Source organism: Tenrec ecaudatus, chromosome X (genome assembly GCF_050624435.1).
Source record: "Tenrec ecaudatus isolate mTenEca1 chromosome X, mTenEca1.hap1, whole genome shotgun sequence".
Taxonomy (NCBI): Eukaryota; Metazoa; Chordata; class Mammalia; order Afrosoricida; family Tenrecidae; genus Tenrec; species Tenrec ecaudatus.
The window spans coordinates 152,635,144-152,660,087 of record NC_134548.1 but is presented as its reverse complement, the minus strand read 5'-3'; the positions used below and the strand labels follow the sequence as shown (position 1 = coordinate 152,660,087).

General features: G+C 44.7%; 1 protein-coding gene across 6 annotated transcripts in view; it reads left to right on the top strand.

Annotated features, from left to right (window-relative positions):
* The window catches only part of ARHGEF6 (Rac/Cdc42 guanine nucleotide exchange factor 6), a 123,075-nt gene that overhangs the window by 22,458 nt on the left and 75,673 nt on the right, over window positions 1-24,944 (top strand). For all 6 annotated transcript variants that reach the window (XM_075539482.1, XM_075539477.1, XM_075539478.1 and 3 more), the window contains exons 2-4: window positions 13,209-13,293; window positions 16,337-16,461; window positions 17,828-18,029. In XM_075539482.1, coding sequence (XP_075395597.1) covers window positions 17,831-18,029 — 199 coding nt within the window. In that variant the 5' untranslated portion in view covers window positions 13,209-13,293; window positions 16,337-16,461; window positions 17,828-17,830. The remainder of the gene's footprint in view (window positions 1-13,208; window positions 13,294-16,336; window positions 16,462-17,827; window positions 18,030-24,944) is intronic.

The following is a 24,944-nucleotide window of genomic DNA, read 5'->3' as shown; positions in this document are numbered from 1 at the left end:
TAAACATAACCTAATCCTCTTTAACATAACCTAATCTTGCCTCATTAGCCACTGACTGAGGTTAGGATAGAGGAATACATAACAAAATGGAAGATAATTGTACAATACTAGGAATCATGGTCTAGAATAGTTGGCGTGTGTGGGGACATAATTCAATCCATAACAGGTCATGACTGGTTTATTCAGGTGATTCGAGCATGATGTCAAGGAAGGTAGAGTGCAGAAGGTCATTGCAAGTGGCCCGGACACTTTAGGTTTTCCCTGTAACCACAATCTGCCACTGCCCATCCCCACTCACAGGCAACTAGTCTGTCATAAATGTGGCCGATGGCTCACAAAGTGGCACCAGATGAATAGGAGTAGCTCAGTGCAACCCCCCATCGTGCTGCTGGCAAACAGGGCTAGGTGCCTGCTGGGATGGGGTTGCCCCATTGGCATGGGGTGGACAGCACAGGAATTAGGCCAGGCTCCTGCAGAGACAATCGCGGCATCTGGGGGGACTTCTTCGGCCTCAGTTATTTGGATTCGTTATTGTAGATTTTAACGCTTGTTACCAACTTGGCGCACATTGCACAACTGCTGTGTGTATTGAAGCAGCTAGGGGTTTCTTTGTGTGTCTGAACCCACAGATTTTTTTCATTCTCTTTAGGTGCTACAGAAAAGGTTATGTTTGGTGCAGGGCTACAGCATCTCCCAGGGCATGTTTTCTTTTTTTTGGTGGGTACTTTACTGGTTCCATCCCACAAGATCTCTTCAAAAGTTTTGAGGAAGCAAGGCTGTTACTTTGAGGGCTAAGGTGCACGAGAGCCAAGCGAGGAAGGTATTTTCTGTTGTCTCCTCCTCCGATAAATGTGCAACTTGGACGTGGAGGAAGAAAGACCGAAGAAGAATTGTAGTGCCGGTGAAGAGCACTAAAGCACCATAGACTGGCCAACGAGCCAACAGATCTCTCTGGGAAGAGGTCCTGCCGGAATGCGTCTTAGAGGCAAGGACGGTAAGACTTCATCGCATGGACTTTACACATGCTGTCAGGAGAGAGCAATACAATTCTGTTGTACATAACGTTGACACCCACCACCAACATCACACTCTTGAGAAGTCCTAATGATGCCATGGTGACAGGCACAGCTGCTAAAGGACAGATCCCTGGTTCGGAAACCACCAGCCACTCCTCAGGAGAAAAATGAAGCAGTCTGCTTCAGCAAAAAGGACAGCCTTGGAAACGCTAATGGACCGTTCTAGTCTGTCCTACGGGGTCACTATGAATCGGAATCCACTCACAGATTCTTTGGGTTTTATCGTTTTTTGCTCTGTGACACAGTCAGTCACTCCTTCAGAGTACTCATGGGCAACATAGAGAAATAATTGTAAGCACATTATAGATTTGCTGGCAGACTGAGGTGCTATGAATACAGACATGTTGTTGTTATGTGCTCTGACTCATAGCAATCCTATACACGACAGTAGGGATCACTGCCCGGTTCTGGACCATTCTCACAATTGTGGGTCTGGTCGAGCCCATTGTTGCAGCCACTGTGACAGTCCATTTCATGGAGGGTCTTGCTTTTTTCACGGACCCTCTACTTTACCCAGCTGCTTATCGCCTATTCCAGAGACCAGGAGCCTTGGTGGTCTTGTAGTTACGGTTGGGTTACAAACCTCGCGATCAACTGTGTGAACCCACCAGCTATTCTGAGGGAGAAAGATAAGGTTATCACTTGTGTGAGGAGTCATGCTCTTGGAAACCCACGGGGGCAGTTCTACCCTGTCCTACAGGGTTGCCATGAGTTGGCGTCGACTTCATGGCAGTGAGTTTGGTGGTTTGTTGGGTTTTCTTGGGTTTGATATCTCCTCATAACATATCCAAAGCATGTGAGATGAAGTCTTGCTGCCCTTGATTTTTTTTGTTGTGTGTTTGTACATTTCACTTAAACTTTTCAATAGGCAAAACTTCCACATGGTTCAAGCTACTTTCACCCCTGTCCTTTTCCATCCCAGTCCTTTCTCCATGCTCCCTTAGGTACCGAATTTCATTATTTTAAAAAAATATCATAAGTTGAGTGAAAGTTTACAGAGTAGATTAGTTTTCCTTGCCTTTGTTTCTTCCCTAAGTAGAATCCCCAGGGATAGCAATTGATTTTATTAAATTAGTACTCTAATTATTTTTTAATGGTCACATTTTTAAAAGCCAGCAACATTCCATTTCAAGTTCAATACTCTCCTGCCATAGACTTGTTTCTGACTCAGCAACTCTATAAGACACAGTAAAACTGCTCCTTCAGGGTTCCAAGACTATAAATCTTTAAAAAAAATTTTGTTTTATTGGCATATAATTCACACAATATACAATTTAATCATCCAATCACATTAAGAAGAGTTGTACAATCACTACCACGGTCAAATTCAGATCATTTGCTTCTTGTTAGCTCTTCACTTCCCTCAAATCTCTCCAGCCATACCCCTAAGTAATTATGTATTCAGATACTGCCTGTATATATTTACCTACCCTGGAGTTCATATATAAAAAAATCATGCAAAACACAAACAAGAAACCAACCAAGAAACTCAACAATAGTGACAAAACAAAACAGGAAAATTTAAATAAAAAAGGAAGCAGACAATACTAAAAACTGTAACAACTTTATGAGAATCAGAAGGGAGATCAAATGAGAAGATATTACATTTTTACCAGTTTTTTGGCACTTCATGCACATATCACATAACTCAATAATTCATTCAAAGCTATTTTAACCTAACTACGTCTGACAGCAAGGCTATTCACATGCCATGACTGTGATCACAGGGGATCCCCTGGAGGTTTCATCCATGTGTAGACGCTGCTCTTAAGTGATGGGACAGGTATTAAGTGATGGGACAGTTATTTACACAAACAAAAGATGTTGGTGATAGGGCAATACTTTCTTTTTATTTTTTTAGTTTTAAATACAAAGAAGAGGCTAGGCAAGAGAGGAAAGTAGAGGGTGCCCACCCATGGAAAGCCAAGTCCCTAGGGGCCCTCCCTCTAGGGCAATACTTTCAATAACACTCATTCACAAGGGCAGAACACACCAAGTCATGGCATAATAAAGCAAGGAGGGCATAAAAATAGTAATTATATGGTCGTTCCAGGCCCCCATTTATTGGGCACCCTCAAAACAAGAGATCAAAACCAAAGTTTAACAACCACCAATTCTATAACCTTGGGGCAGTAGTCATAAGTCCAAGTGAGTATGTCGGTTCATTTCATGTGCTACAGGTGAGCATGAGGTAAAGCCCAGTTTGCTTACTTGGGTATCTGCATCGAATCCTTCTGGTGTGGCCTATGAAGGATGTTTTGCGTATTAAAATAACAGAGTGTAAAATCCCAGTAGTCTATAGCACATGGCCTGGGGCTGGATAGAAGCTAGGTCAAAGTGTCCAATTAGGAACATAATTCTGGTGTATTTTCCCCTTGGGTTTTATATAAGTATTGTTAAGTGTTTTCCTCCTCCTCCTCTTCCTCTTCTTCTTCCTCCTCCTCCTCCTCCTCCTCCTCCTCCTCCTCTTCTGTGCTTTCTTCTTGATGGCAGGTTGCTCCACTCAGTTTATATACCAACAGAAGTGTAATCACCTTCTCCAAGATGTACATGCTCCCCTCCACTCTCCTTCCCTTGCCTTGAATTTCCAATAAGATTCCCGTTATCACCTGGGTTGGCGTGTCTGTTGATTTGGGGTGACCTTAGCCCTGGTGGCATAGTGGTTACACATTGGACTGTTAACTGCAAGGCCAGCAGTTCAAAACCACGAGCCACTCCATGGTAGAAAGATGGGAATTTCTACACTTATAAAGAGTTGTCATCTCAGAAGCTCACAGGGGCAGATCTACCCTGTCCTGTAGGGTTGCTGTGAGTCCACATTGACTCAATGGCAGTGAGCTAAAAAGATCTGTTTATCAAGAGAGCTAATTTTGAGGATGCCAGGCATCATCATTAGTCAATGGGAGCTGCATTTTTTAAAACAATTTATTGGGGCTCATACAATTTTTATCACAGTTCATACATATACATACATCAATTGTATAAAGCACATCTGTACAGTCTTTGCCCTAATCATTTTTCTCCTCTTTTCTTTTTTTACATTTTATTAAGGACTCATACAGCTCTTATCACAATCCATACATATACATACATCAATTGTATAAAGCACATCCATACATTCCCTGCCCCAATCATTCTCAAAGCATTTGCTCTCCACTTAAGCCCCTTGCATCAGGTCCTCTATTTTTTCCCCCTCCCTCCCCTTTCCCCCCTCCCTGATGTGCCCTTGGTAATTTATACATCGTTATTTTGTCATATCTTGCCCTATCCGGAGTCTCCCTTCCCCCCCTTCTCTGCTGTCCCTCTCCCAGGGAAGAGGTCACATGTGGATCCTTGTAATCAGTTCCCCCTTTCCAACCCACTCACCCTCCACTCTCCCAGCATCGTCCCTCACACCCTTGGTCCTGAAGGTATCATCCACCCTGGATTCCCTGTACCTCCAGCCCTCATATGTACCTGTGTACAGCCTCTGCCCTATCCAGCCCTGCAAGGTAGAATTCGGATGATGGTAGTTGGGGGGAGGAAGCATCCAGGATCTGGGGGAAAGCTGTGTTCTTCATCGGTACTACCTCGCACCCTAATTAACCCATCTCCTCTCCTAAACCCCTCTATGAGGGGATCTCCATTGGCCGACACTTGGGCCTTGGGTCTCCACTCTGCACTTCCCCCTTCATTTAATATGGTATATATATACATATACATATACATATACACATACATACACACACTTATATCTTTTTTTTTTTTTGCATGATGCCTTATACCTGGTCCCTTGGCACCTTGTGATCGCACTGGCCGGTGTGGTTCTTCCATGTGGGCTTTTTTGCTTCTGAGGTAGATGGCCGCTTGTTCACCTTCAAGCCTTTAAGACCCCAGACACTATGTCTTTTGATAGCCAGGCACCATCAGCTTTCTTCACCACATTTGCTTATGCACCCATTTGTCTTCAGCGATCCTATCATGGAGGTGTGTAGTCAATGATATGATTTTTTGTTCTTTGATGCCTGGCAACTGATCCCTTCGGGACCATTCGATCACTCAGGCTGGTGTGTTCTTCCATGTGGACTTTGTTGCTTCTGAGCTAGATGGCCGCTTGTTTATCTTCAAGCCTTTAAGACCCCAGTCACTATCTCTTTTGATAGCCGGGCACCATCAGTTTTCTTCACCACATTTACTTGTTCACCCACTTTGGCTCCAGCCGTTGTGTCGGGAGAGTGAGCATCATAGAGTTCCAATTTAATAAAAGAAGGTATTCATGCATTGAGGGAGTGTTTGAGTAGAGGCCCAAGGTCCTTCCGCCACCTTAATACTTGACCTATAAATGTAGACACATAGATCTATTTCCCCATCCTCCTATATATATTTGCATGTACATGTCTTTGTCTAGACCTCCATGAATGCCCTTTGACTCCTAGCTCTTTCCTCCATCTCCCTTGACTTTCCTCCTGCCCTACTACCATGCTTCGTCGCCACCTGGGCTAGAGTATACCTCTTCTCTAAGCAACCTTACCCTTGATCATTTCCCACCAGGCCTGCCACTCCCCCCTCTCTACCATTTGGGGTCCCATGTTTTTCCCTTGTCCCTGTGTTTGTTAACACCACTTCCTTACCCTCCCCTACCCCCCCCCACCTCAAGTCCCCCCGGAACTGTCGGTCCCGTTGTTTTTCCTCCAGATAGTTCATCCAGCCTGTCCTATTCAGACAGACCCGTGGAGACACTAACATGCAGGAAAACAAGACAGGAAAACAAAGAAACAGTATACAACCAGACAACAAAACAACAAAAACAAACCACTGTCAAAGAACAGGACAAAACATTTCACAAGAGAAAAGCTTGTAGTTAGTTCAGGGATCATTTGCTGGCCCTTAGGAGCGTTTTCCAGTCCAGTCTGTTGGGGCACCACGCCCTGGCCCCAAAGTCCACTTTCAGCATTCCCTGGGGACCTTGCCACTCCATTCCCTTGCTTTTCCGCTGCACTCCCCCAGTGTTTTGCCTCGGTGTGGTGGGATCAGGTCAGGTGCAATTCCCACACTGTGTCTCCGGTGCAGTCCCCTGTATCGCCCTTAGTCACTGATTGGCATCATTTCTCATAGTGGGGCCAGCCATGTTGTTCTCTCTGTGGACTGGCTGCTCTACTCAGGAACATCATCATCACGGCCTGGTGGGCCAGGCTGTGCTCCACTCTCTCCTCCTGCCCCTTCAACTGGGAGCTACATTTTTAAGATTAGTGAAGGAATGGAACAAGATTTATTTTCCACTCATGTTCTTCTTTTTGCTTAGAGAAAACGTCATAAAATAACATACGTGTTGAAACCGAGGACTCCAAAAAAGATCTATTTGTAAAGTCATAAAAATATTAACTTATGTGCTGTTTATACTGGCAGACTCCCCAACAATTCAGAATCAGCACCTGGTGTTTAGTGGATGGAAAATAGGGTTTGCTGTCATTGTGGATATCCAAATTAGAAAAATGTGGGGAAACATTTGAAAATTACAGGTCTTGTCTCATTTCATCTGCTGTTGTAGGACTGGACTTTAAGCTGGCTATATGTAGAACCTAGGAGCCCTGATGACGTAGTGATTACTTGTTTGCCTGTGATCTCCAAGATCAGCAGTTTGAAGCCACCAGAGGCTCCGTGGGAGAAAGAGGAGGCTTTCTACTCTTGTTAGGAGTTCCACTCTTGGAAACCCACAGGGGGAGTTCTACCCTGTCCTACAGGGTCGCTATGAGTTGGCATCGACTCAATGGCAGTGCTTTTTGTTTTGCTATGTTTTTTAATATGTGGCTCTCAGGTGCCCTGGTGATGTAGCGGGTTATGTGTTGGGCTGCCAACCAGAAGGTCAACAGTTTGAAACCATCAGCCATGCCATGACAGAAAGATGATGCTTTCTACTCCAGCCTTGGAAACCCCCAGGGGCAGTTCTCCTCTGCCCTATGGGATAGCTATGAGTCAGAATTGACTGGATGGCAGCAAGTTCTGGAGTTTGAGGAACTTGCCAATGGAGCTCTGGTGAGTACTGGATTGAATTTGAGAACAAGTAAGTTGATCAGAAAATGAAAATAGGCACCCAGAGCCATTGTATCTGCTTGAGGCAAGTTGTCTGGAACTGTGCACTGTTTCCTTTTGAGAAGACCCTGATGCACTGTAATTTGCCCACTGACCCTGTTCTTCTCCCTGCCTAAACACTAGGAGTGACACAGGGAGTTGGAAGAGCCTCTCGGAACCAGCAAAGGAGGCAATTCATGTGGGTTTTCATTTCAGGGTAATTGGAAGATCAGCTGGAACAACCAGTATCCTTCACTGTACATCCTCCCAAGCTCCATATGAAATGAGATTGGACATTCCACCCCACACCTTTCTTCCATGCAATTAAGATCGATTTCCTACTCAAATGAAAATATTCTTGGAAGGGAAGGCAACAGTGCTTCTTGGTAGTTAAACCTTTGTGGGAACGAGAGGTGTGTGGCTAAATTTAGAGAAGAAGATGGGACATAACCCAGCAGGGAAAGAAGGGTGGGAAGAGAACAAGGAGAAAATAAGTTCCAGGAGAGGCCATTTTCCTGGCCCTCATATGTAGAAAACTTGTGGCCATTTCCCTCCGCAAAGCACTGACCTGGTAAAAGGTAATGCAAAGGCACACATTTCTGCTGTCTGTAATTTTCCAGGGCACGGCCCTCTGTGCACGTCTCACAAGCCAGTTTAGCATCTCTGGTATGTGATTTGAGTCCCAGATTAGCGAAATTTTCTTTGCGTCCAGAGGTAGATGGTATGGAAATGAGCTGGCTAGTTCCCATTGGATCTGTGAATGCCGGATGAATAGCAGGGTTCCCTCTCCATTCATCCTATCTCCAATGTGACACAGACAAGAAAGAAGGAACTGCCAGCGTCTGAGATTACTCCTAGATGGTTTCAAGGCACTGCTTCTGCAACCAAATGAGGCAAAATTGTAATCACAACAATGAAAACTCTGTCCTGGGTAGGCAGTTAGGGAGACAAAATAAACTCTAGGTCGGATTAAAAAACCAAACCCATTCATTAGTTTATATGTAACATTTTCAATGACATATATAGTTCACACATCCTACTTTTCACATTCATAAGAGTAGTGCAACCATCACCACTATCAGTTCAGGACATTTCTTCCTTCTTATGCTCGTTGCTGTTAGCTCTCTGTATCCCACCCACCTTCTCTGCTGTGTCCCTTTGAAACTGTTACTCCAGATTTTGTTTTTTCTATAGGTTACCTATCCTGGGTTTCATGTACAGAAGAACATACAAAATCAAAAGAAAACTCAGACAAGTAGCCCTACCACAATGACAGAATGAAACAGAGAGAGACTTCAATCGACAACAAAAGTAGAAAATATTAAGAGCTGAAACAATTATACATTAGATCAAGAGGTAGGCCAAATGGCAACGTGTCACGTTTTAACCTAGCTGCAAGCACAGTAATCCACTCTAAAATATACCCTGTGTGACAACAAGAGGAGATCTACCTGAGGCTTAATCCGAGTGAGAGACCTTAGGAATGGGTTTCGGGCTTTCAGAGCCTTCTGCCAACCAGTTGTTTAGAATTGAGGCTGTAATCTTGTTCCCTTCTCTGGGTTTGTTTGTTTTTATTATTTACCATTCTTCGGTCATATAGGCCGGTGTGCTACTTCCATGTGGATTTAGTTGATCCTTCACTTAGATGACTGCCTGTTTTAAGACAAGTCTGTAAGACCCCAAATGCTATGTAACCAGGCACTATTTCGTTACTTCACCATACTTTTCCACAGCACCATATTTTCAGCAGTCACTTCATGGGGCAGGTATTGAATAGGGCTGTGTCATAAGAATGAATTATTCTTAAATTAGGACTAAGATTATGTGCAAACTCAAAATCCACTCATATATCTATGGTTTATATCTGTCTCTGGTTCACTTCTTTAAAAACATTATTTTGCTGAAAGACATTATAAATGATCCTCGGAGGGAGCATATCTATTGATATTACTATTAATTTAGCCAGATATACAGAATTTAAAATATTGTGGAGAAAAGGAAGGTATACATATATACGACAGTTCTTAGATGGTTGATATGTACCGATTAACAACTTAGGTGAGTGGACACTACACACACAATGAAGGTTGGAAACAGGGCAACACTTTCCATCATATTTATTCATAAAGGTAGAACTGGAATAAATGCCCAACAAGGCAAAGAGAGCATGGAAACAGTACGTATATGGATGGTAGTCTTGGGTAGCCATTTACTGGACGTTCTCAAGGCATGAATTTTGAACCAGAATCCAATGACTTCCTCATCCATGGCTTTGGGATAGCAGTCTTGATAGTAGATTTTTTAAAAGTATGTACATATATTTTAAAAAATCCTCCATTGTGATCAAATTGATTTTGACTCATAGCAACCTTATAGGACAGAAGAGGATGGTTTCTCAGACTGTAATTTTTTCTTAAGCATATCTTTTCTCAAAGAGCAGCTAGTGGGGTTCAAGCCACAGCCCTTTCAGTTAGCAGTCGAGCGCCAAACCACTGCACCACCAAGGCTCCATATAGCCATGTTGCTCCTATGTAGGGTTGCCGAGTTTGCAGAAGCTTTTACAGGAAAAGATAGTTTCATCTTTTTCTCTCTCAGAACAGCAGGTGGGTTTGAACTGCCTAATTTACAGTCAGCAGCCAGCCCAACACTTACTCTGCACCCAACACCCAACACCAAAAGCAAGCTTGCTGCCATCCAGTCAACGCTGACTCATAGCGACCCCCTCTGGGACTTTGAGACTGTTTATGGGAGTGGAAAACCCAGTCGTTCTCCAGCAGAGCTGTTGGTGGTTTCCAATTGCCCACTGTGCGGGCGACAGTTCACCGCTTAACCACTGAGCTACCCCAGGACTCCACCAGTGCTACACATATCCTTAGGTCACTTAGGCTTTGGCAGACTAAAGCAGGACTCCTGTCATTTCCGCAGCCCCCCTGGAAACCAATGAGGTTTAGAATGTAGTATAAAGCAGAAAAAGGATTTTGATCAAGCTATCACTGAATTTTTCAATAATATTCTCACTGCCATGGAGTTAATGCTGTCTCATAGCAACACCTTGTGGGTTTCCAGGACTGTAACTGTTTACAGGAGTAGAAAGCCCAGTTCTTCTCCCTTGGAGCTGATAGTGGTTTTGAACTGCCAACCTTGTGAATCACAGCCCAACATTTAACCACAGCACCACCAGCGCTCCATTAGTAGTAATATCGATGTTACTTTATTTTAAGTAAATCAGCAACATTCATTGATGACAGGAAGAGTACATCTGTGAATCACAGCGTGGGTGATTAGAGGCGGCTCACATTGGGATGATGTCAAGTCAGTTCCAACTCATAGCGGCCCTTTGCACAAGAGCAAGAAACGCTGCCAGGCCCTGCCCCATCCTCACAATGGTGATGTTAAAGGCCAGTGTTGCAGCCACTGTGTCAGTCCATCCCAGTGAGGCTCATACAAATCGAATACTATACATTTTCGTTTGACAGACATTTCGGTCTTCTAGACCATGTATAAAAAAGATACAGATTTGTCTTGACTCCGAACCGAGAAGATTTGCAGATTAGAAACACAATTAATGACTCCATGAAGAGAGACCCTTGACAGTCTTAGTCCATTACCCACCAGGTCCCCTATGGGCAGGTGCTTGCATTGCCACGGCTACATTCAGAAAGAGAGAGAGAGAGAGAGAGAGAGAGAGAGAGAGAGAGAGAGAGAGAGAGAGATCCGTTTTCTTTCTTTTTTTCTTTGCTGTCCTATACCGTGTATACTCGAATATAAACCAACCCGAGTATAAGCCGAGGTACCTACTTATTACCTGGGAAACCAGAAAAACCGATTGACTGGAGTATAAGCCTAGGGTGGAAAATAATGCAGGATGTGAATTAACACAGAGACCTGAGGGAAGAGACGGAGCGCACCACAGGCAGTTCAGCTGCCGCGTAAGTGAATCACTATGGGTGCTTCTGCGAATTGGAGCCATCCACGTCATAGGACGGCTCTGATTGGTTAGATGTGAGTAAACAAACATTCAAAGCCCTGCAGTGTCAGCGGGACTTTGAATGAACAGTGGAGGAACGTGGCAATCACCCGCGAGATGTTACACCTCTCCTCGCTGGGGTACCACTGACCCGTGTATAAGCCGAACCCCCATTTTTCAGCACATTTTTTGTGCTGAAAAACTTGGCTTATACACGAGTATATACGGTAGGTTTATTTCTCTTTCATGATGTGTCTTGACTGTGGTTTCCCTGTGGATCAGTTCCAGCTCTAGTCTGCATGTGTCTTACACCCTGGGAATCAGACTCAGGAAATAATGATAAGGCCATATGGCTGCTCTTAGGATTTCTGAACAAGAGTGGCCATTTTCCCTCACATTCACAGACCATAGCAAACCAAAAGGTCAAGCCTAATGTCATTGGGGCAGAGACTAATCCTGTTGTGTAAGCAGCTGAGCCCTTTGGGTCTGGAGAGTGCCGGAGAAACCTCAAGGCTGGTGATTTCGTGTCCACATTTTCAATATGTACTCAGTATCGCTACAGCTGTGGTTCTCAACCTTCCTCATGCTGCAACCCTTTCATACAGTTCCTCATGTGGTGGTGATCCCCCAACCATAGCATTATTTTCATTGTTATTTCATCACTGTCATTTTGCTGCTGTTAGGAATCAGGCCACCCCTGTGAAAGAGTCGTTCGACCCCCAAAGGCGTCGCAACCCACAGGTTGAAAACCGCTGACCTACAGCAACAAGGAAACAACAACCCAACAGAATCGGGCCCACATTTGCATTCTCAGTGTCCGATTTCTCAGCGATCAGGAGCCAGTTAGCCGCCCAGATCTAGAGGCTGCATCCCTGGTGCTTGAGCGTGTAGGCCACGTCCATGGCCGTGCTCTGTTTAGGTTACTGTGTCGCCAATGACGTTCTCAAAGAAAGCTTTGAGAACTCTGCGGTCTCCTTATAAATAAGACCCGGTATGCGCTTGACACTGCCACATGGAGCCAGGCGGTGGATGGCTGGCTGGGCGATGACCTTGGATGTTGGGAAGCACCTTCCCCTCCTTTACTACGTCCAGACAGGATTACTGTAGCGCCAAGAGGAATCAGCTGCTGGATCTGTGTTCTTCAAGAGATTTGTAGACATCCTGGAAGGATGGGGGCGGGGTTTAAGTGGAGACTTTTTCCATCCTGATGGTGGGTGTATTGTACCCCCCACCCCACCCCCGTGTAGATATATAGCAACCTCATTAGCAAATAAACAGATTGTGCTGGTACCTGACAATGCTTGTAGTTTCAATGACATCTATTTGAGACTAGAAGTCTCAGTGCCTTTTAATACGTTAAAATTAACGGCACTATTCAAAACGACAAGTGATTGGTATCGTCAGTAGGGATAAATATTCAGAATGATGGCCGAGACTTGCCAAGTGAAATGCTTTATTTCTGGCATGTTTTGATGCCGAGAGCCTAGCTGTCCTCTCAGGTCAGGATAAATCCAGGCAGTGACTCGGAGTGACGGTACCAGTGCACGAATATCTGTCAGAGGAGCAAGGCCAAGCAATAGAAACCAGGAAACAAAGCAGGGAGCAAAAGGCAGACTGCAGCAGAGAGTTGGGGCAACGTGGACCTTGGGATCCTGGGTAGGTGGGATCCAATGGGTGGCAGTGGGGAGGAAGGACGGCCAAGAGTCTAAAACAGATCCCATCTTCTCATGAGTGGATTGTGGAGAACATTCTGCAGGTAGTGGGCAGTAACTTGTGCACGCGTGTTTCCTGTAACTGGGCCGGGAGTATTGACAGGGTCAGGTTTGAAAGAGTGGCCCGGCGTCTGCACTCTGCATTTCCTGGTAGGCGCTGCGTTCTCGGCTTGGCTTTCATTTCCCATTACTGCTTCTCTCGGGCTCTCTGATGGCCTGCCTGCCACATGTCATTAGGTGGCTCAGCTGCCGCTTTCATTTCTCTCCGAGATCTACACAGAGGTTCTCGTCTCGCCTTTTACTTTTTTTTTTTCCCCTTCTGAGAGCTGGAGGAAGTGGCCTTTTGATACTTTGGTGGGTTGAGTCTTACGAGAGCCTCACAGTTTCAATTTTCCTTTCTCCTAGGTGTTTGAACCTGAGGACCTTTATTTGGGGATCAATTTTTCCAAGGTTCTGAGTACTCTTCTAGCTGTCAACAAAGCAACAGAAGGTAAGCAAAGGCACCCAGGTCTGGGTGACGTTTCTGAATCCACGTGTTTCTCATGACCAAGTATGGCCAGGATTGTTCACTTGGTGCGAAAAGGTGCCCTGGCCCGCACATAAACCCCAATGTGGGTCAAGTGCTTTATTGAGTTAAAGAGTCAGGATCTCGGAAACTCGCAGGAGCAGTGTCTATCTTGTCCTGTAGCGTCGCGAGGAGTTGGCATCCTGAGTGGTAGTGAGGGCTTTGCCTCCGTTTCTGTTTTGACCACAGGTGTTGCAGGAGAAAAAAAGATGTGGCAGTCTGTTGCCAGAAAGCTTACAGTCCTGGAAACCCAATAGGGCACTTCTCTTTTGCTTTATAAGGTTGCTGTGCGTTGGAACTGACTCGAATGAGTGGGTTTACTGCAGATGCCATTCCATTGTCCTTAACATAATGAGAAGAATCAAAAAAAAGATTTCACTCCCAGTTATTGACTAACCAAGTGAAATCTAACGGGACAGAAGATATAAAGGAAAACACTGCTCCCTCTTTTCATAACGTTGACAAAATATAGCTGCTACCTGCCCTTCTCTGTGCGAGGCCTCACCTTTTCCTCACAGTTGGCCATATGGCTGTGTCGATGTAAGGATTCCTCATGGCACAGGGGTTCAGTGCTCAGCTGGAAAGCAAAAGGTCATTGGTTTGGCCCCACCATGTGCTCTGTGGGAGAAAGAGGTGGCAGTCGGCGTTTCAAGATTTACAGTCTTGGCAACGCTATGCAGTAGTTCTAGCTTGTTCTAAAGGGTTGGCCTGAGTCAGAAAGGACATCAATAGTCTTGCACAGGCAATGGAACCCCATAGTGAGAAGAATATCTGCTACTTATGCTTTTAACACCCACTAGATTGAACATAATAAATATCAATTCTAGTCAGTGCAATCCCATGCCGTCTGTGATATAGTATCTTACTTAGCAGTGGGTAGTAATAATCATAGTGAAAACGGGTTGAGTTTGATGGAGATAGCCCCAAGTGTCCATCAGCAGATGAATGGATGAACAAAAGGTGGTTTATCCCTACAGTGGAATATTCCTCACCCTTAAGGACAAATTAAGGTCTGATATAAGCTACAACGTGGATGAACGTTGACAACATTATGGTGATGGGTGACCTAAGTCAGGCACGAAAGGACAAATATTAGAAAACCCTCATGACAGGAAATATCTAGAATAAGCAAATGCCGAGTCCAGTGTCTATAGGGGGGGGGTGAGGTGGGCGGGTCCCAAGAACTGAGGACAGGAGGGAGTGGAAGGCATTGCTTCAGTGGCACTCACTTTCTGTTTTGAAGTGATGAGAGAAGTAGGGACACAGATAGGCGTGATGTTGGCACAGCCTAGTGAACATAAATGCCACTAGACGGGGCACGTGCAATGTTCGACATGCTGCACTTTGGGTTATATAGACACGAGGCTGTCCTGAGGGCCATGGGCAAGTTTCACTTAATATTTGAGATCACTCTGGATGCAGGTATTATGTTTAGGTCTGTAGGTGACACAAGGTCAGCAATTCAGTGGGGCTTTCTCCTCCCAGAAAGTGTCACAGTCTCAGAAACCACCCTGTCTTACGGGGTCCTGATGAGTCAGAAGCGAAGCGCCTCGTTGGCAATGAGTACGGTTTTGGTTTAGTTTAGGTAAGCAAACTCAAGCTCACAGTTAGTTGCCCAAGTGGAGATTGAGACACGGGAATGGAAGTCAAACCCAATGAACTTGAGAGTTCTTAGATCCTACCTCAGACTCACTGCTCAGACCGGTGGTGTCTACCAGGTGCTCCAAAGGACGTGGAAGATGTAGCCTTGCCTCTGCGAAAATGGAAGTCTATTTAGGGAGACTCCATTTATCCACGGGCAACAATTAGGAGAACAAGAGCAAACAATACAAACGCGTGCCAAACAGGGTGGAGCATCTAGCAAGCGATCAAGCTATCACGCTTTTTAGTCAGAGGAAATAATAGAACCGTCCAGGCGAAAATACTCCTCTGAGGTTGTTCTTTTGCTATTGGGGGAAAATGCTTTTGAGCTATTGCAAGGCATACAGCAGAATCAGCACAGCAAATTCAAGTAGCTATATTTAACACACATGACAACTCTGCAGATCTGGGCGGGGGGGGGGAGGGATCGTCTAATTTGCACAGTATGCTCCACAAATGATACGTTCCGTTGCCAAACTTTCCCTGCAAGTTTGACCGTCTCTTCCCCTTGCCACAGACATTTTCATAAAAATACAAGGAGGTGAAAGGGAAAACCCACAGCATCAAGGAAATTACTTGGATACTGAGCTTGTCGCCTAGGGAATGTTTGGGCTTTTAGATGTTTGCAGTTTATATCTTTTATAAATAAACGGCGGGGAAAAGAACCCTCATTTGAATTTGTCAAGAAGCCAGCTCTTCCCATTCGTACACTCGCAGCATACTGAACCACCCAGCCCAGCGCCTACTCTCATTCTCTGTCTAACATCCCCCCACGTGCGCGCGCGCACGCGCGCGCGCGCGCGCACACACACACACACACACACACACACACACACACACACACACACACACACACACACACACACACACAGAGCCTCCGGTGGGAGATTTTCCATTCTCTACGCCATCACACATTTGCGTTACATGTCAGTAAGAAAAGCACCTCTCAGTTATGGACCCAAACAGCAAACAGAGAAATTTGAAATATTTCAAAGTAATAAGAGCCACAAACAGCTGTTTGGAACTCAATATAGTTCTGCCCTGGCTCACAGGGCACACTGCTGCAACTGGTGCAGGAGGGAAGAGTTGTAGGGACATGGGTTAAGAGAAAATGTGGTTGTGTCGCTGTTTTTCATTTTACTGGAGAGAAATGGCCAGTAAGGTTCCGGAAAAGAAATTGGCCACCCAAAGGGAGGGTGGGATCATGCTCATAATGATGTCAGTCAGCGTGGAGACCACGTTGCCTCGAGCAGTGCCCCCAAGGGCTCTGTGATGTGGTGTCTAGCACGAGGGGTTCCCTTTACCATGCCTTTTCCTCTGTTCACAGATCGGCTCTCAGAAAGACCATGCGGACGCTCCTCTTCTCTTAGCGCTGCCAATAGTTCTCAGACAAACCCACCGGGAGCAGTTGCTAGCACCGCTCCGGGGCTGCAAAGGCAGTCTAAGGCAGTGGTAAGTAGAGCCGCCAGTTTCCTTGGCCTCTTTGAAAAACTGAAAAATTCTATTAGTCTTCTGTGTGGGGTGAGGTGGCCCTCGGGTTTACTTCGGGTGGCACCGAGAGAACTCATTTGAAACCCAGCACCAGTTGTGGCTGGCCTGATCAGAACAAACCCAGGATATAAGGGCAGGGAGCGGGGACGCGCAGAGTATGAAGTTAGGATGGAAGGCCTAGCATGGAAGGTCCCTTACTAGACGGGAGCAGGCATTTGCTGAAAATCATGCTGTGCATTGTGATGACTCCTTCCTGATGGCAGTTGATGCCAGTCCCAGGGTTGAGTGAAGTGTGTCTGGATGGTGCAAATAGTGCGCATGCTTGGTGGCTCACCCAAACGCTGGAGCTCTAGTACACGCATGAGCACGGTTTTCCTCTGACACACCTGGCCTCACCATGAATCAGGATGGACTCTGCAGCAACGGGTCTGTTCCTCTGTTTTTTTTTTCCTTAAGGGAAATTAGGTCGTGTCTGGCCCATGATAGAGCATCTTCATTATTGTCACGATTATCTTTCTCTTTGCATTCCCATTGAGCAAGACCAGATGTTTAATACCAGCCTTTGGTCTTGTAAGGAACTTTTACTTGAGAGAAAATTCCTCCTGTTCTGCTATTCAGGGGAAGCCTTTATTCCTTGTCCAAAGCCACCTGTTGAGTGTAAGTCACCTTGAGCTGATCCAAGTTGCTTAGCTATGTCCTTCTTAACCTCTGTGAGTTCAGGATCCCTCTGGGATGCTGACAAATGCTATACCCCTTGGACCCTCAGGGATCATATACAAAACCTTAGGCGTGCGTCTCTATGAGCTCATCAGCTTTCCAAGAGGGTTTGTGTAGCCATCAAAAGTTAAGCCCAGTTCTCCAATGAGAGGCTAAAACTTCCTGATTTAAGTAACTGGGCTAGTTTATCTTTATTTGATGTTGGTATTTGAATTATTCGAATTAAAATATTCCTAGTGAGTAGGCAGTGGGAGGACCATTTGATGTGAGTTAAGTTAGTCTCTAATCTTGGTCATGTGTTTGTGTGTGCTTGGTTGAGGGTGCGGTGGACTATTTTATCACCCTACTCTGCCTTCTGGCTCAAATAAATTGGTGTCTTTCAATATTTATTGGGAGACGGAAGAAGGACATGAAGGATAGGACCCCCTTTAAAACACACATACTGTAAGGTTGTATCCAGTTTCTCCCCGAGACTGGGCTCCTCAATCAAAACCCCAGGGCTGAGAGGGCTGATCCCCGGCCACCCCACCCAATCCACCTACTTCCTACCATTTCCACCCCTCCTTCATTTTGATGAACCCTTAACCAGCCGTGGCTTGTGTTTCTCTAGGAGATGACGGAAAATGGAAGTCACCAGTTGATTGTAAAGGCGAGATTCAACTTTAAGCAGACTAATGAAGATGAACTGTCAGTCTGTAAAGGGGACATCATTTACGTCACTCGAGTTGAAGAAGGAGGCTGGTGGGAAGGCACATTAAATGGGAGAACAGGCTGGTTCCCTAGCAATTATGTCCGAGAAATTAAATCCAGCGGTAAGTGAAGCTTTTGAGAGTCTTCTTGCATATAACGCGTGGACTTTCTTAGTAGTCTTACTAAAACCTGGCACTTTTAATTGGTTAGCAGAATCTATTTATACTTGATTGTTTATGTCAAAAATAAGACTAGAACAGAAGTGGGAAAATCTGTCGCGCGATAGTTTGAAATAAGGTTACATTTTGATTACAAAAAGGCAGCAAAATCCCAAACCCAAACCTAAAAGAGCAAAGGAATTTCAAGCTCAGACAACTGCTCCGCTTTAACCATGCCCCTTTATATCTCCTAACTCTAGCCTATGTAACACAGTACACAGCACTTCCTGCTACTCTGGGGATCACCATGTGCTACCTTCCTTTTTTAGCTCTATGCTCTTTCAGCCGACCTAAAACCAAATGCCTCCGAGATGTGTTTGGCCACTCTGATGCTGATTGAGATCGCCTTTAACTCATTGATAACTGCTAACCACTTCCCCTCCTTCGTCATAAATTCCAGAGAAGGAACTCTATTCCTTCTTGATCGGCCTTGCTAGAGTTTTACTGGGCAATTTCCTTGCCTTTTATTATTTAAGAAGGTCGGCCATGCTTCTGTTCAAAAGCCCCTAGCTCTGCTATATGAAACTGGTTGTTCACAGTACAGATAAAACAGGATTCTTCATTTTAAAAAATGTTCTCCTAAGGACTCCTGTGAGCGATAAGTGCCTCAGGATCTTTTTTTTCTTTTGCATGCTTTGTGGTGTTGTTGAATATATTTATATGTGTTAATCGATTTAATTGTGTAAAGTTTTTAATACATTTTAAAATGTATTGAACTTACCAAATGTCTTGTTTTCATCTGATGCTGTAGTAAGTGTAACTTACTCATTTCTTATCTGGTTTACTTATATGGATTATTATGAGTTGTTAATTCGGTAATTCGGCTTGCTGAAAATGAATGGAGCCATGACAGGAGCCCTGGGAGTGTAATGAACTATGAATGGTAACAACCACCAGTGACTCTCCCGGAGGACCATGAGGCTTCCTTCTCCTATAAAGATGGAAACCCTCCGAAAACCCCCAGGAGCAGCAGCTCTGCTATGCCCTACAGGCTCAGAATGGACTTGGTGACAGTAACTGAGTACTGGGTAAAGAGGAGCATCTCCTTTAACGATGCGAGCACATTGACCATTGTGTGCATCGAATTCTTTGTATTTTTAAAACTGGGAACTGGGCACTTCCTGTTGAGCTCTGAAGTATTTTCCCAGGCCTTGCCTGGAATTTCCTTGGTCTGGATGGCTTTCACAGTCATTGCTTATGCCTTGCTACATCTTTCAAGTGGTACAATCTCAACCCCAATACAGTGTTTCTAGATTCTCCCTTGTACTTTTTGATTCAGTGACTCCAGCAATTGCTGCCATGCTTGGAAATCCCAAGCATCACTGAAGGTGCGTGGGAAGTGGATAGCACATCCTCCTGTGGGTGGCCTTCATTATGATGTTGTTCACTGTGTCACTTTGTTACCATAGTCTGACCATGCCCTTATGGGCTCCCCTGAGTGTTTGTCCTGATTGGGGCTTCTTCCCTTCAAGTTTCTCCTACAGTCTTTGTTGGGCTCACATGACTCTGATTTGAACCCGTGAGTAACTTCTTTCTATAAGGAGAGGTCTGGGCAGCTGGACCCAGGAGGCCCGAGACTCAGGGAAGGCCTAGAGCTAGGAGTACAGGGAACAACATCCATGGCTTACTTAGGTTCTTGCTGTCATCTCTCTTTAAGTGGTAAAGAAACAACTGGGGGGTGGGGGCGCGTGGGGAGGGAGCATTAGAACTGATTGCGATGATGGATCCCCAACTCTTTTTAAAAGCGATTTAATGATAGAAGTATAGGATATGTGAATATTATATCAACATACTACTGAAAAGGGGTGGGGGGGAAGAAACCAAACTTGATCTATGGGTGAAGGAGGAAGAGTTTTTGCTTAGGGGGTATTGAGTTGATATTAATGGTGGTGGAGTCACTTGGAAACAGCTATCGATAATGGTGGTCCACAATGATGTATCCATGGTGAAGTTGTTGAATTAAAGGCTGTTTTGTTGTGTCCATCTTTGCCACTATTAAAAACACAATGACAAAATTACAATGAGTACAAGGAAGAAGATAATGGCCTGAAATTGATTGTGGTGAGGATTGCACAACCCTTCCTCTTCTTCTTTTAAACAAACACCCACAAGGAATTTTAGTTTTTTTCTCCACTTTTTACTTTAAGTCATTTTATTGGGGACTCCTACAGCTCTTAAAACATTCCATACATCCATTGTATCCACTATATTTGTACCTATGTTGCCATCATCATTTCCAAAACATTGTCTGCTTGAGGACCTTGGTACTGCTCCTTTTTTCCTTTCCCTCCCCCACCCTCAGGAACTCTTGATCAATTATATATGGTTATATTTATTTCATATCTTATATTGTCCCTTGTCTCCTTTCACCCACATTTCTGTTATCCTTCGGCGTGGGGGGGGGGGTTCCTTTCCAATGTGGTGATGGGTTTTCACTTTTCAACCTTCCCCCTCCCTGACTACGACCCTACTCTCGTGATATTGCTACTCCCACTGCTGTTCCTGAGGAGTTTATTTGTCCTGAATTCCATGTGTCAAGAGCTCTCTTTTGTTTGTTTTTATATTCAAAATCATTTTATTGGGCACTCGTACAACTCTTATCACAATCCATACCTACATCCATAGTGTCAGGCACATTTGTACTTTTGTTGCCCTCGTCATCCTCAAAACATTTGTTTTCTACTTGAGCCCTTGGTATCAGCTCCTCATTTTCCCCTCCCTGCCCGTCACCCCCTCCCTCGTGAACCCTTGATAATTTATTAATTATTAGTATTTTGTCATATCTTACACTGTCTGACGTCTCCCTTCACCGACTTCTCCGCTTTCCGTCCCCCAGGGAGGAGGCTATATATAGATCCTTGTAATCAGTTCCCCCTTTCTATCCCAGCTTCCCTCCACCCTTCCGGTATCACCACTCTCACCACTGGTTCTAAAGGGATCATCTGTCCTGGATTTCCTGTGTTTCCAATTTCTATATGTACCAGTGTACAGTGTTGCGAATTCTTATCTGCACCAATGTGTGTTCTCCGGTCTAGCCAGGTGTGTAAGGCAGAACTGGATCATGGTAGCGGAGGATGGCAGCGGGGAGGAAGTATTCAGGAAGTAGAGGCATGATGTATGATTCCTCTGTGCTATGCTATACCTTATGCACAACTCTTCTTGATATGATGGAACTATTAAATCGTATCGCATGTGGATGGAGTGCCAATAAAGTAGTTTTTTTAAAAAGAAACTAGTTGATTAGCAATAAACTAAATAGGGGCAATCCTTGTGAATTGCATCTTGAAGGATGAAAGAAGAATTGTGCTCAGTAGATGGAGGTTAGAGGGACGGAGTACGTGACAGCATGGTGTAGGAAAGAGCAGGCAGTGGGCGATGGGGTGATTTGGGTTCAGAAGCTGAAGAGTGAAAACAGATGGGCCTTGCTGAAGCTACTTTAAGGAGGGCAGCAATGACAAGTTTAAGCAGGAGACAACATGTGTCTTAGAACCGTCCTTTGGGTGACAGTACAGGGCATGGATCGGAGGACCATCGTGGAGCTAACCAAAATGGATGTGGAGAAACATGTAGAGGGGTCTCTTGAAGTTCAGGCAATCTGGATAGTGGTGTCGTCCATTGTGGTGATAACAAAACCAAGAACAACTACGCAACTGAGTGCCGTAGAGTCCATTCTGATCCAGAGCAACCCTAAAGGACAGGGTAGAACTGCGCTAGTGGGTTCCTGAGACTGTAACTTTTTACGAGAGGAGAAAGCCTCATCTTTCTCCCAAGAAGCAGCTGGCAGTTTCAAACGGAAGACCTGGAGGCTAGCGGCCCAATGCGTAACCACTATGTCACTAGTTACTGTTGAAGTGGTAGTAAGAGAATTTCTGAGTTTGTGACTCAGAAAAAGGAAAGGGTTGAGCATAACACAAATTTAGATATCCAGCTTGCTGGCAAACTCCTTAAAGACAAACATGTTATCGAGTTCGTCAGCTAGCAAATGCCTCTTTAATATAACTAGCCTACCGGCCTCTGTTCTCCTCATTGCTGAATTAGAGCTCATTGTCTGGCGATAGAGAGCACGATCAGACGAGTATGCTAAGCCTACTGACAGAGCTAAGGGCAGGGTGCTATGGCAGTGGAGAACAGGAGAGGGGTGTGTCACAGGCTGACAGGAAAGTAGAGGGTTCCCAAATCTTTGTATGTCCTTCGCAGTGGCTATCATTGCTTTAGACACAGGAAATGTCACATGTATGAAGCAGTCCACTAAGAGAGAATACAGGAGGGAAATGGAGTTGTGTGTGTGTGTGTGTGTGTATGTGTGTGCGTGCGCGTTCAGACTCCATTCGTAGGGAAGCTGATGAGCTATTTTAGACACGTGGAGTAGAGGTACTAAGGAGTCATAATAATTCTGACATAATAATTCAATCCCATCAGGTCGTTGTCAGCATTGATGTGGAGCATAAGAGAGTTAAGAAGTGGAGATGAGATCGGTAACTAACAGTATATAATTATATGTAGTAGCTCAGCGCTCCAGGGAAGAGGGTGTCTGGTGGCTAAAGTGGTTCCAGGAGGCTTTATGGAGGAGGGAGGGCTTGAGTCGTACCCTGAAAGACACAGACTGTGCCTAGGGCGAGAAGAGAGGGACAGATCATTGAGGCAATAGCGATTTGTCAGGAGAAACCGAAGCCATGACGCTTTGGTTTTACGAGTGAGGCGAGTGAGCCAAGGGAACGCTGGAGGAGCTCAGTTCACGGAAACGAAACATCTTGTTGGGAAAGGAGGTGCACAAGAAATCTTTGCTGACATGAATGCTTTCCCACCTCAACTCTTGACATGTTTGTAAAATGGTGAGTCTGACAAAACCAATCTAGGGGGCCGCTGAGGACTGTTGTACATTCGGTGCTGTTTCACCTTTGGGCTGGAAAACCTGTCGGGGGGATTTGGAATTAGTTTAGAAGCAATCCAGAATGAGGCTTCTGTGTCATAAAGAAGATGTGTTGCTCTCGAGTTCTCGGAAATGATTCCTGATGGAGCACATTTTTCAAAGCAATCCCACTGAGGTAGCAACAATCCTTTGGATCTTTTACGAAGTTGAATGAGATGTGGAGTGGGAGACCTCTATCAACTTGCTATTGGGTCCAGTATGGTCACTCGGATAGTCAGTTGTTGTTGCTGTACCTCATGGTGACTCCATGTACAACAGAAAAGGACATGGCCTGATCCTGTGTCATCTCCATGACACTTTGTGTTGACTTCCTGATCACTTTATGTTAGAATCCGTTGTTACGGCTCTGGTGTCTGTTCATCTGGTTGAGTGTTCCTCATTAGATTTCATATAACAGTGCAGCCTGGGGGATTATTCTCACTGGATATCGTACACCTTGCTGTATTATTGTTAGAGCAAAGCGAACCTGAGCCCATAAAACTCCCATTGGAGTGTGGTGCAGACTTGCTCTTCCCCTTGAGTCGACCATCGACAAGAGCACTTTGTGATCTGGTGGCTTTGCCCTTTGCTTTGGAATCTGCTGTTGTAATCACGGCCAAAGTCCTGGGGTCGACTTCTTCCCTCTCTTTGAGAGGGGACTGGTTTCAGAGAAAGCCCAGCGGAAAGAGCAACCTGACAATACCATAGTTTTCAAAGAGACCACTTGAATAGAAAACACATGAATGCCAATGTCCTTTCAACATGAGCGAGAGGCTGCTGATCCAGCAGGGCTGGTGGAACCCGGATACTGGTGACATTAGGACACTGTTGTTACCCGTCCTGCTTGCCAATCCTGGGTTTATTGTCACAAGAGCAATGAAGTCTATTTTGAGTTCATTTTTTTCTTTACTGATCTTCATGAAAAATACATTATGGATAATTTAGTCATTATCCAAGCTACAGAAGATAGGACTTGGGCTCTTTCATCTATTTGTATCAGATACATTATAAATAAGAAAATGAGACATCTATACAATTTTGTCCTTTTTGAAAAAATCAATGGCAGCCTGGAAATGAACATATTATACAACGAAATAGTTCCTGCCAACCCATCAGTAACTCATCATTTGTATCTCTTGTTTATTTTCTTTTTTGTTTTCTCTTACTGACAGAGACTATGAGTTTTGTTTGGGCTTTGCATTAAAATTTTCTTGGCAGAATTTCCATGCCAAGGAAATATTGAGGCATGTATATTCATAGCAGATATATTTTAAGCATATTCTATTTTCTTCAGCTCATTAAGTTAAGGGCCTAGTCAACTCTCCTAGAACTTCTTATTGGCAGGTAAATATAGATATCAAATGAGGGGATTAGGAAGATGGTTAATTAAGTTTGTATTAAGGCAGATTAACAAGTGAGTGCTGTTCATTGTAAATCCAAGCTAGGATTGTGTTTTTGGATTTAGACTTCCTGTTTTAATCCCTAGGGGTTTCATGTCCGGAGAAACTACTTGGCACAAAGTTCCTTTTTGTTTTATAACCACCAACAGGCAACAGGAATCTGCAGATCAGAAAGGGAGAGGAAATAATTGAAAGTTAATTGAATGTCCCTTTCAACGGTACATATTACTAAAATTGGAATGGCCCAGGGATTAGCATGCATGCATCAGACACAAAGATGACATGCTAATTCACGACGCAGTCCATACTTTTTTTTTAGAAAAAAAATTGATTGGAAAGGGATCTCCCTATTAGAATTAGGAAGTTTTCTTGTGTGTGTGTGTGTGTGTGTGTGTGTGTGTGTGTGTCAGTGTGACACTTCCTGTTTGAATCATTCTCCACTGAGCCCTGGTGGCATAGTGGTTATGCATTTGGCTGCAAACTGCAAGGGCAGTAGTTTGAAATGACCAG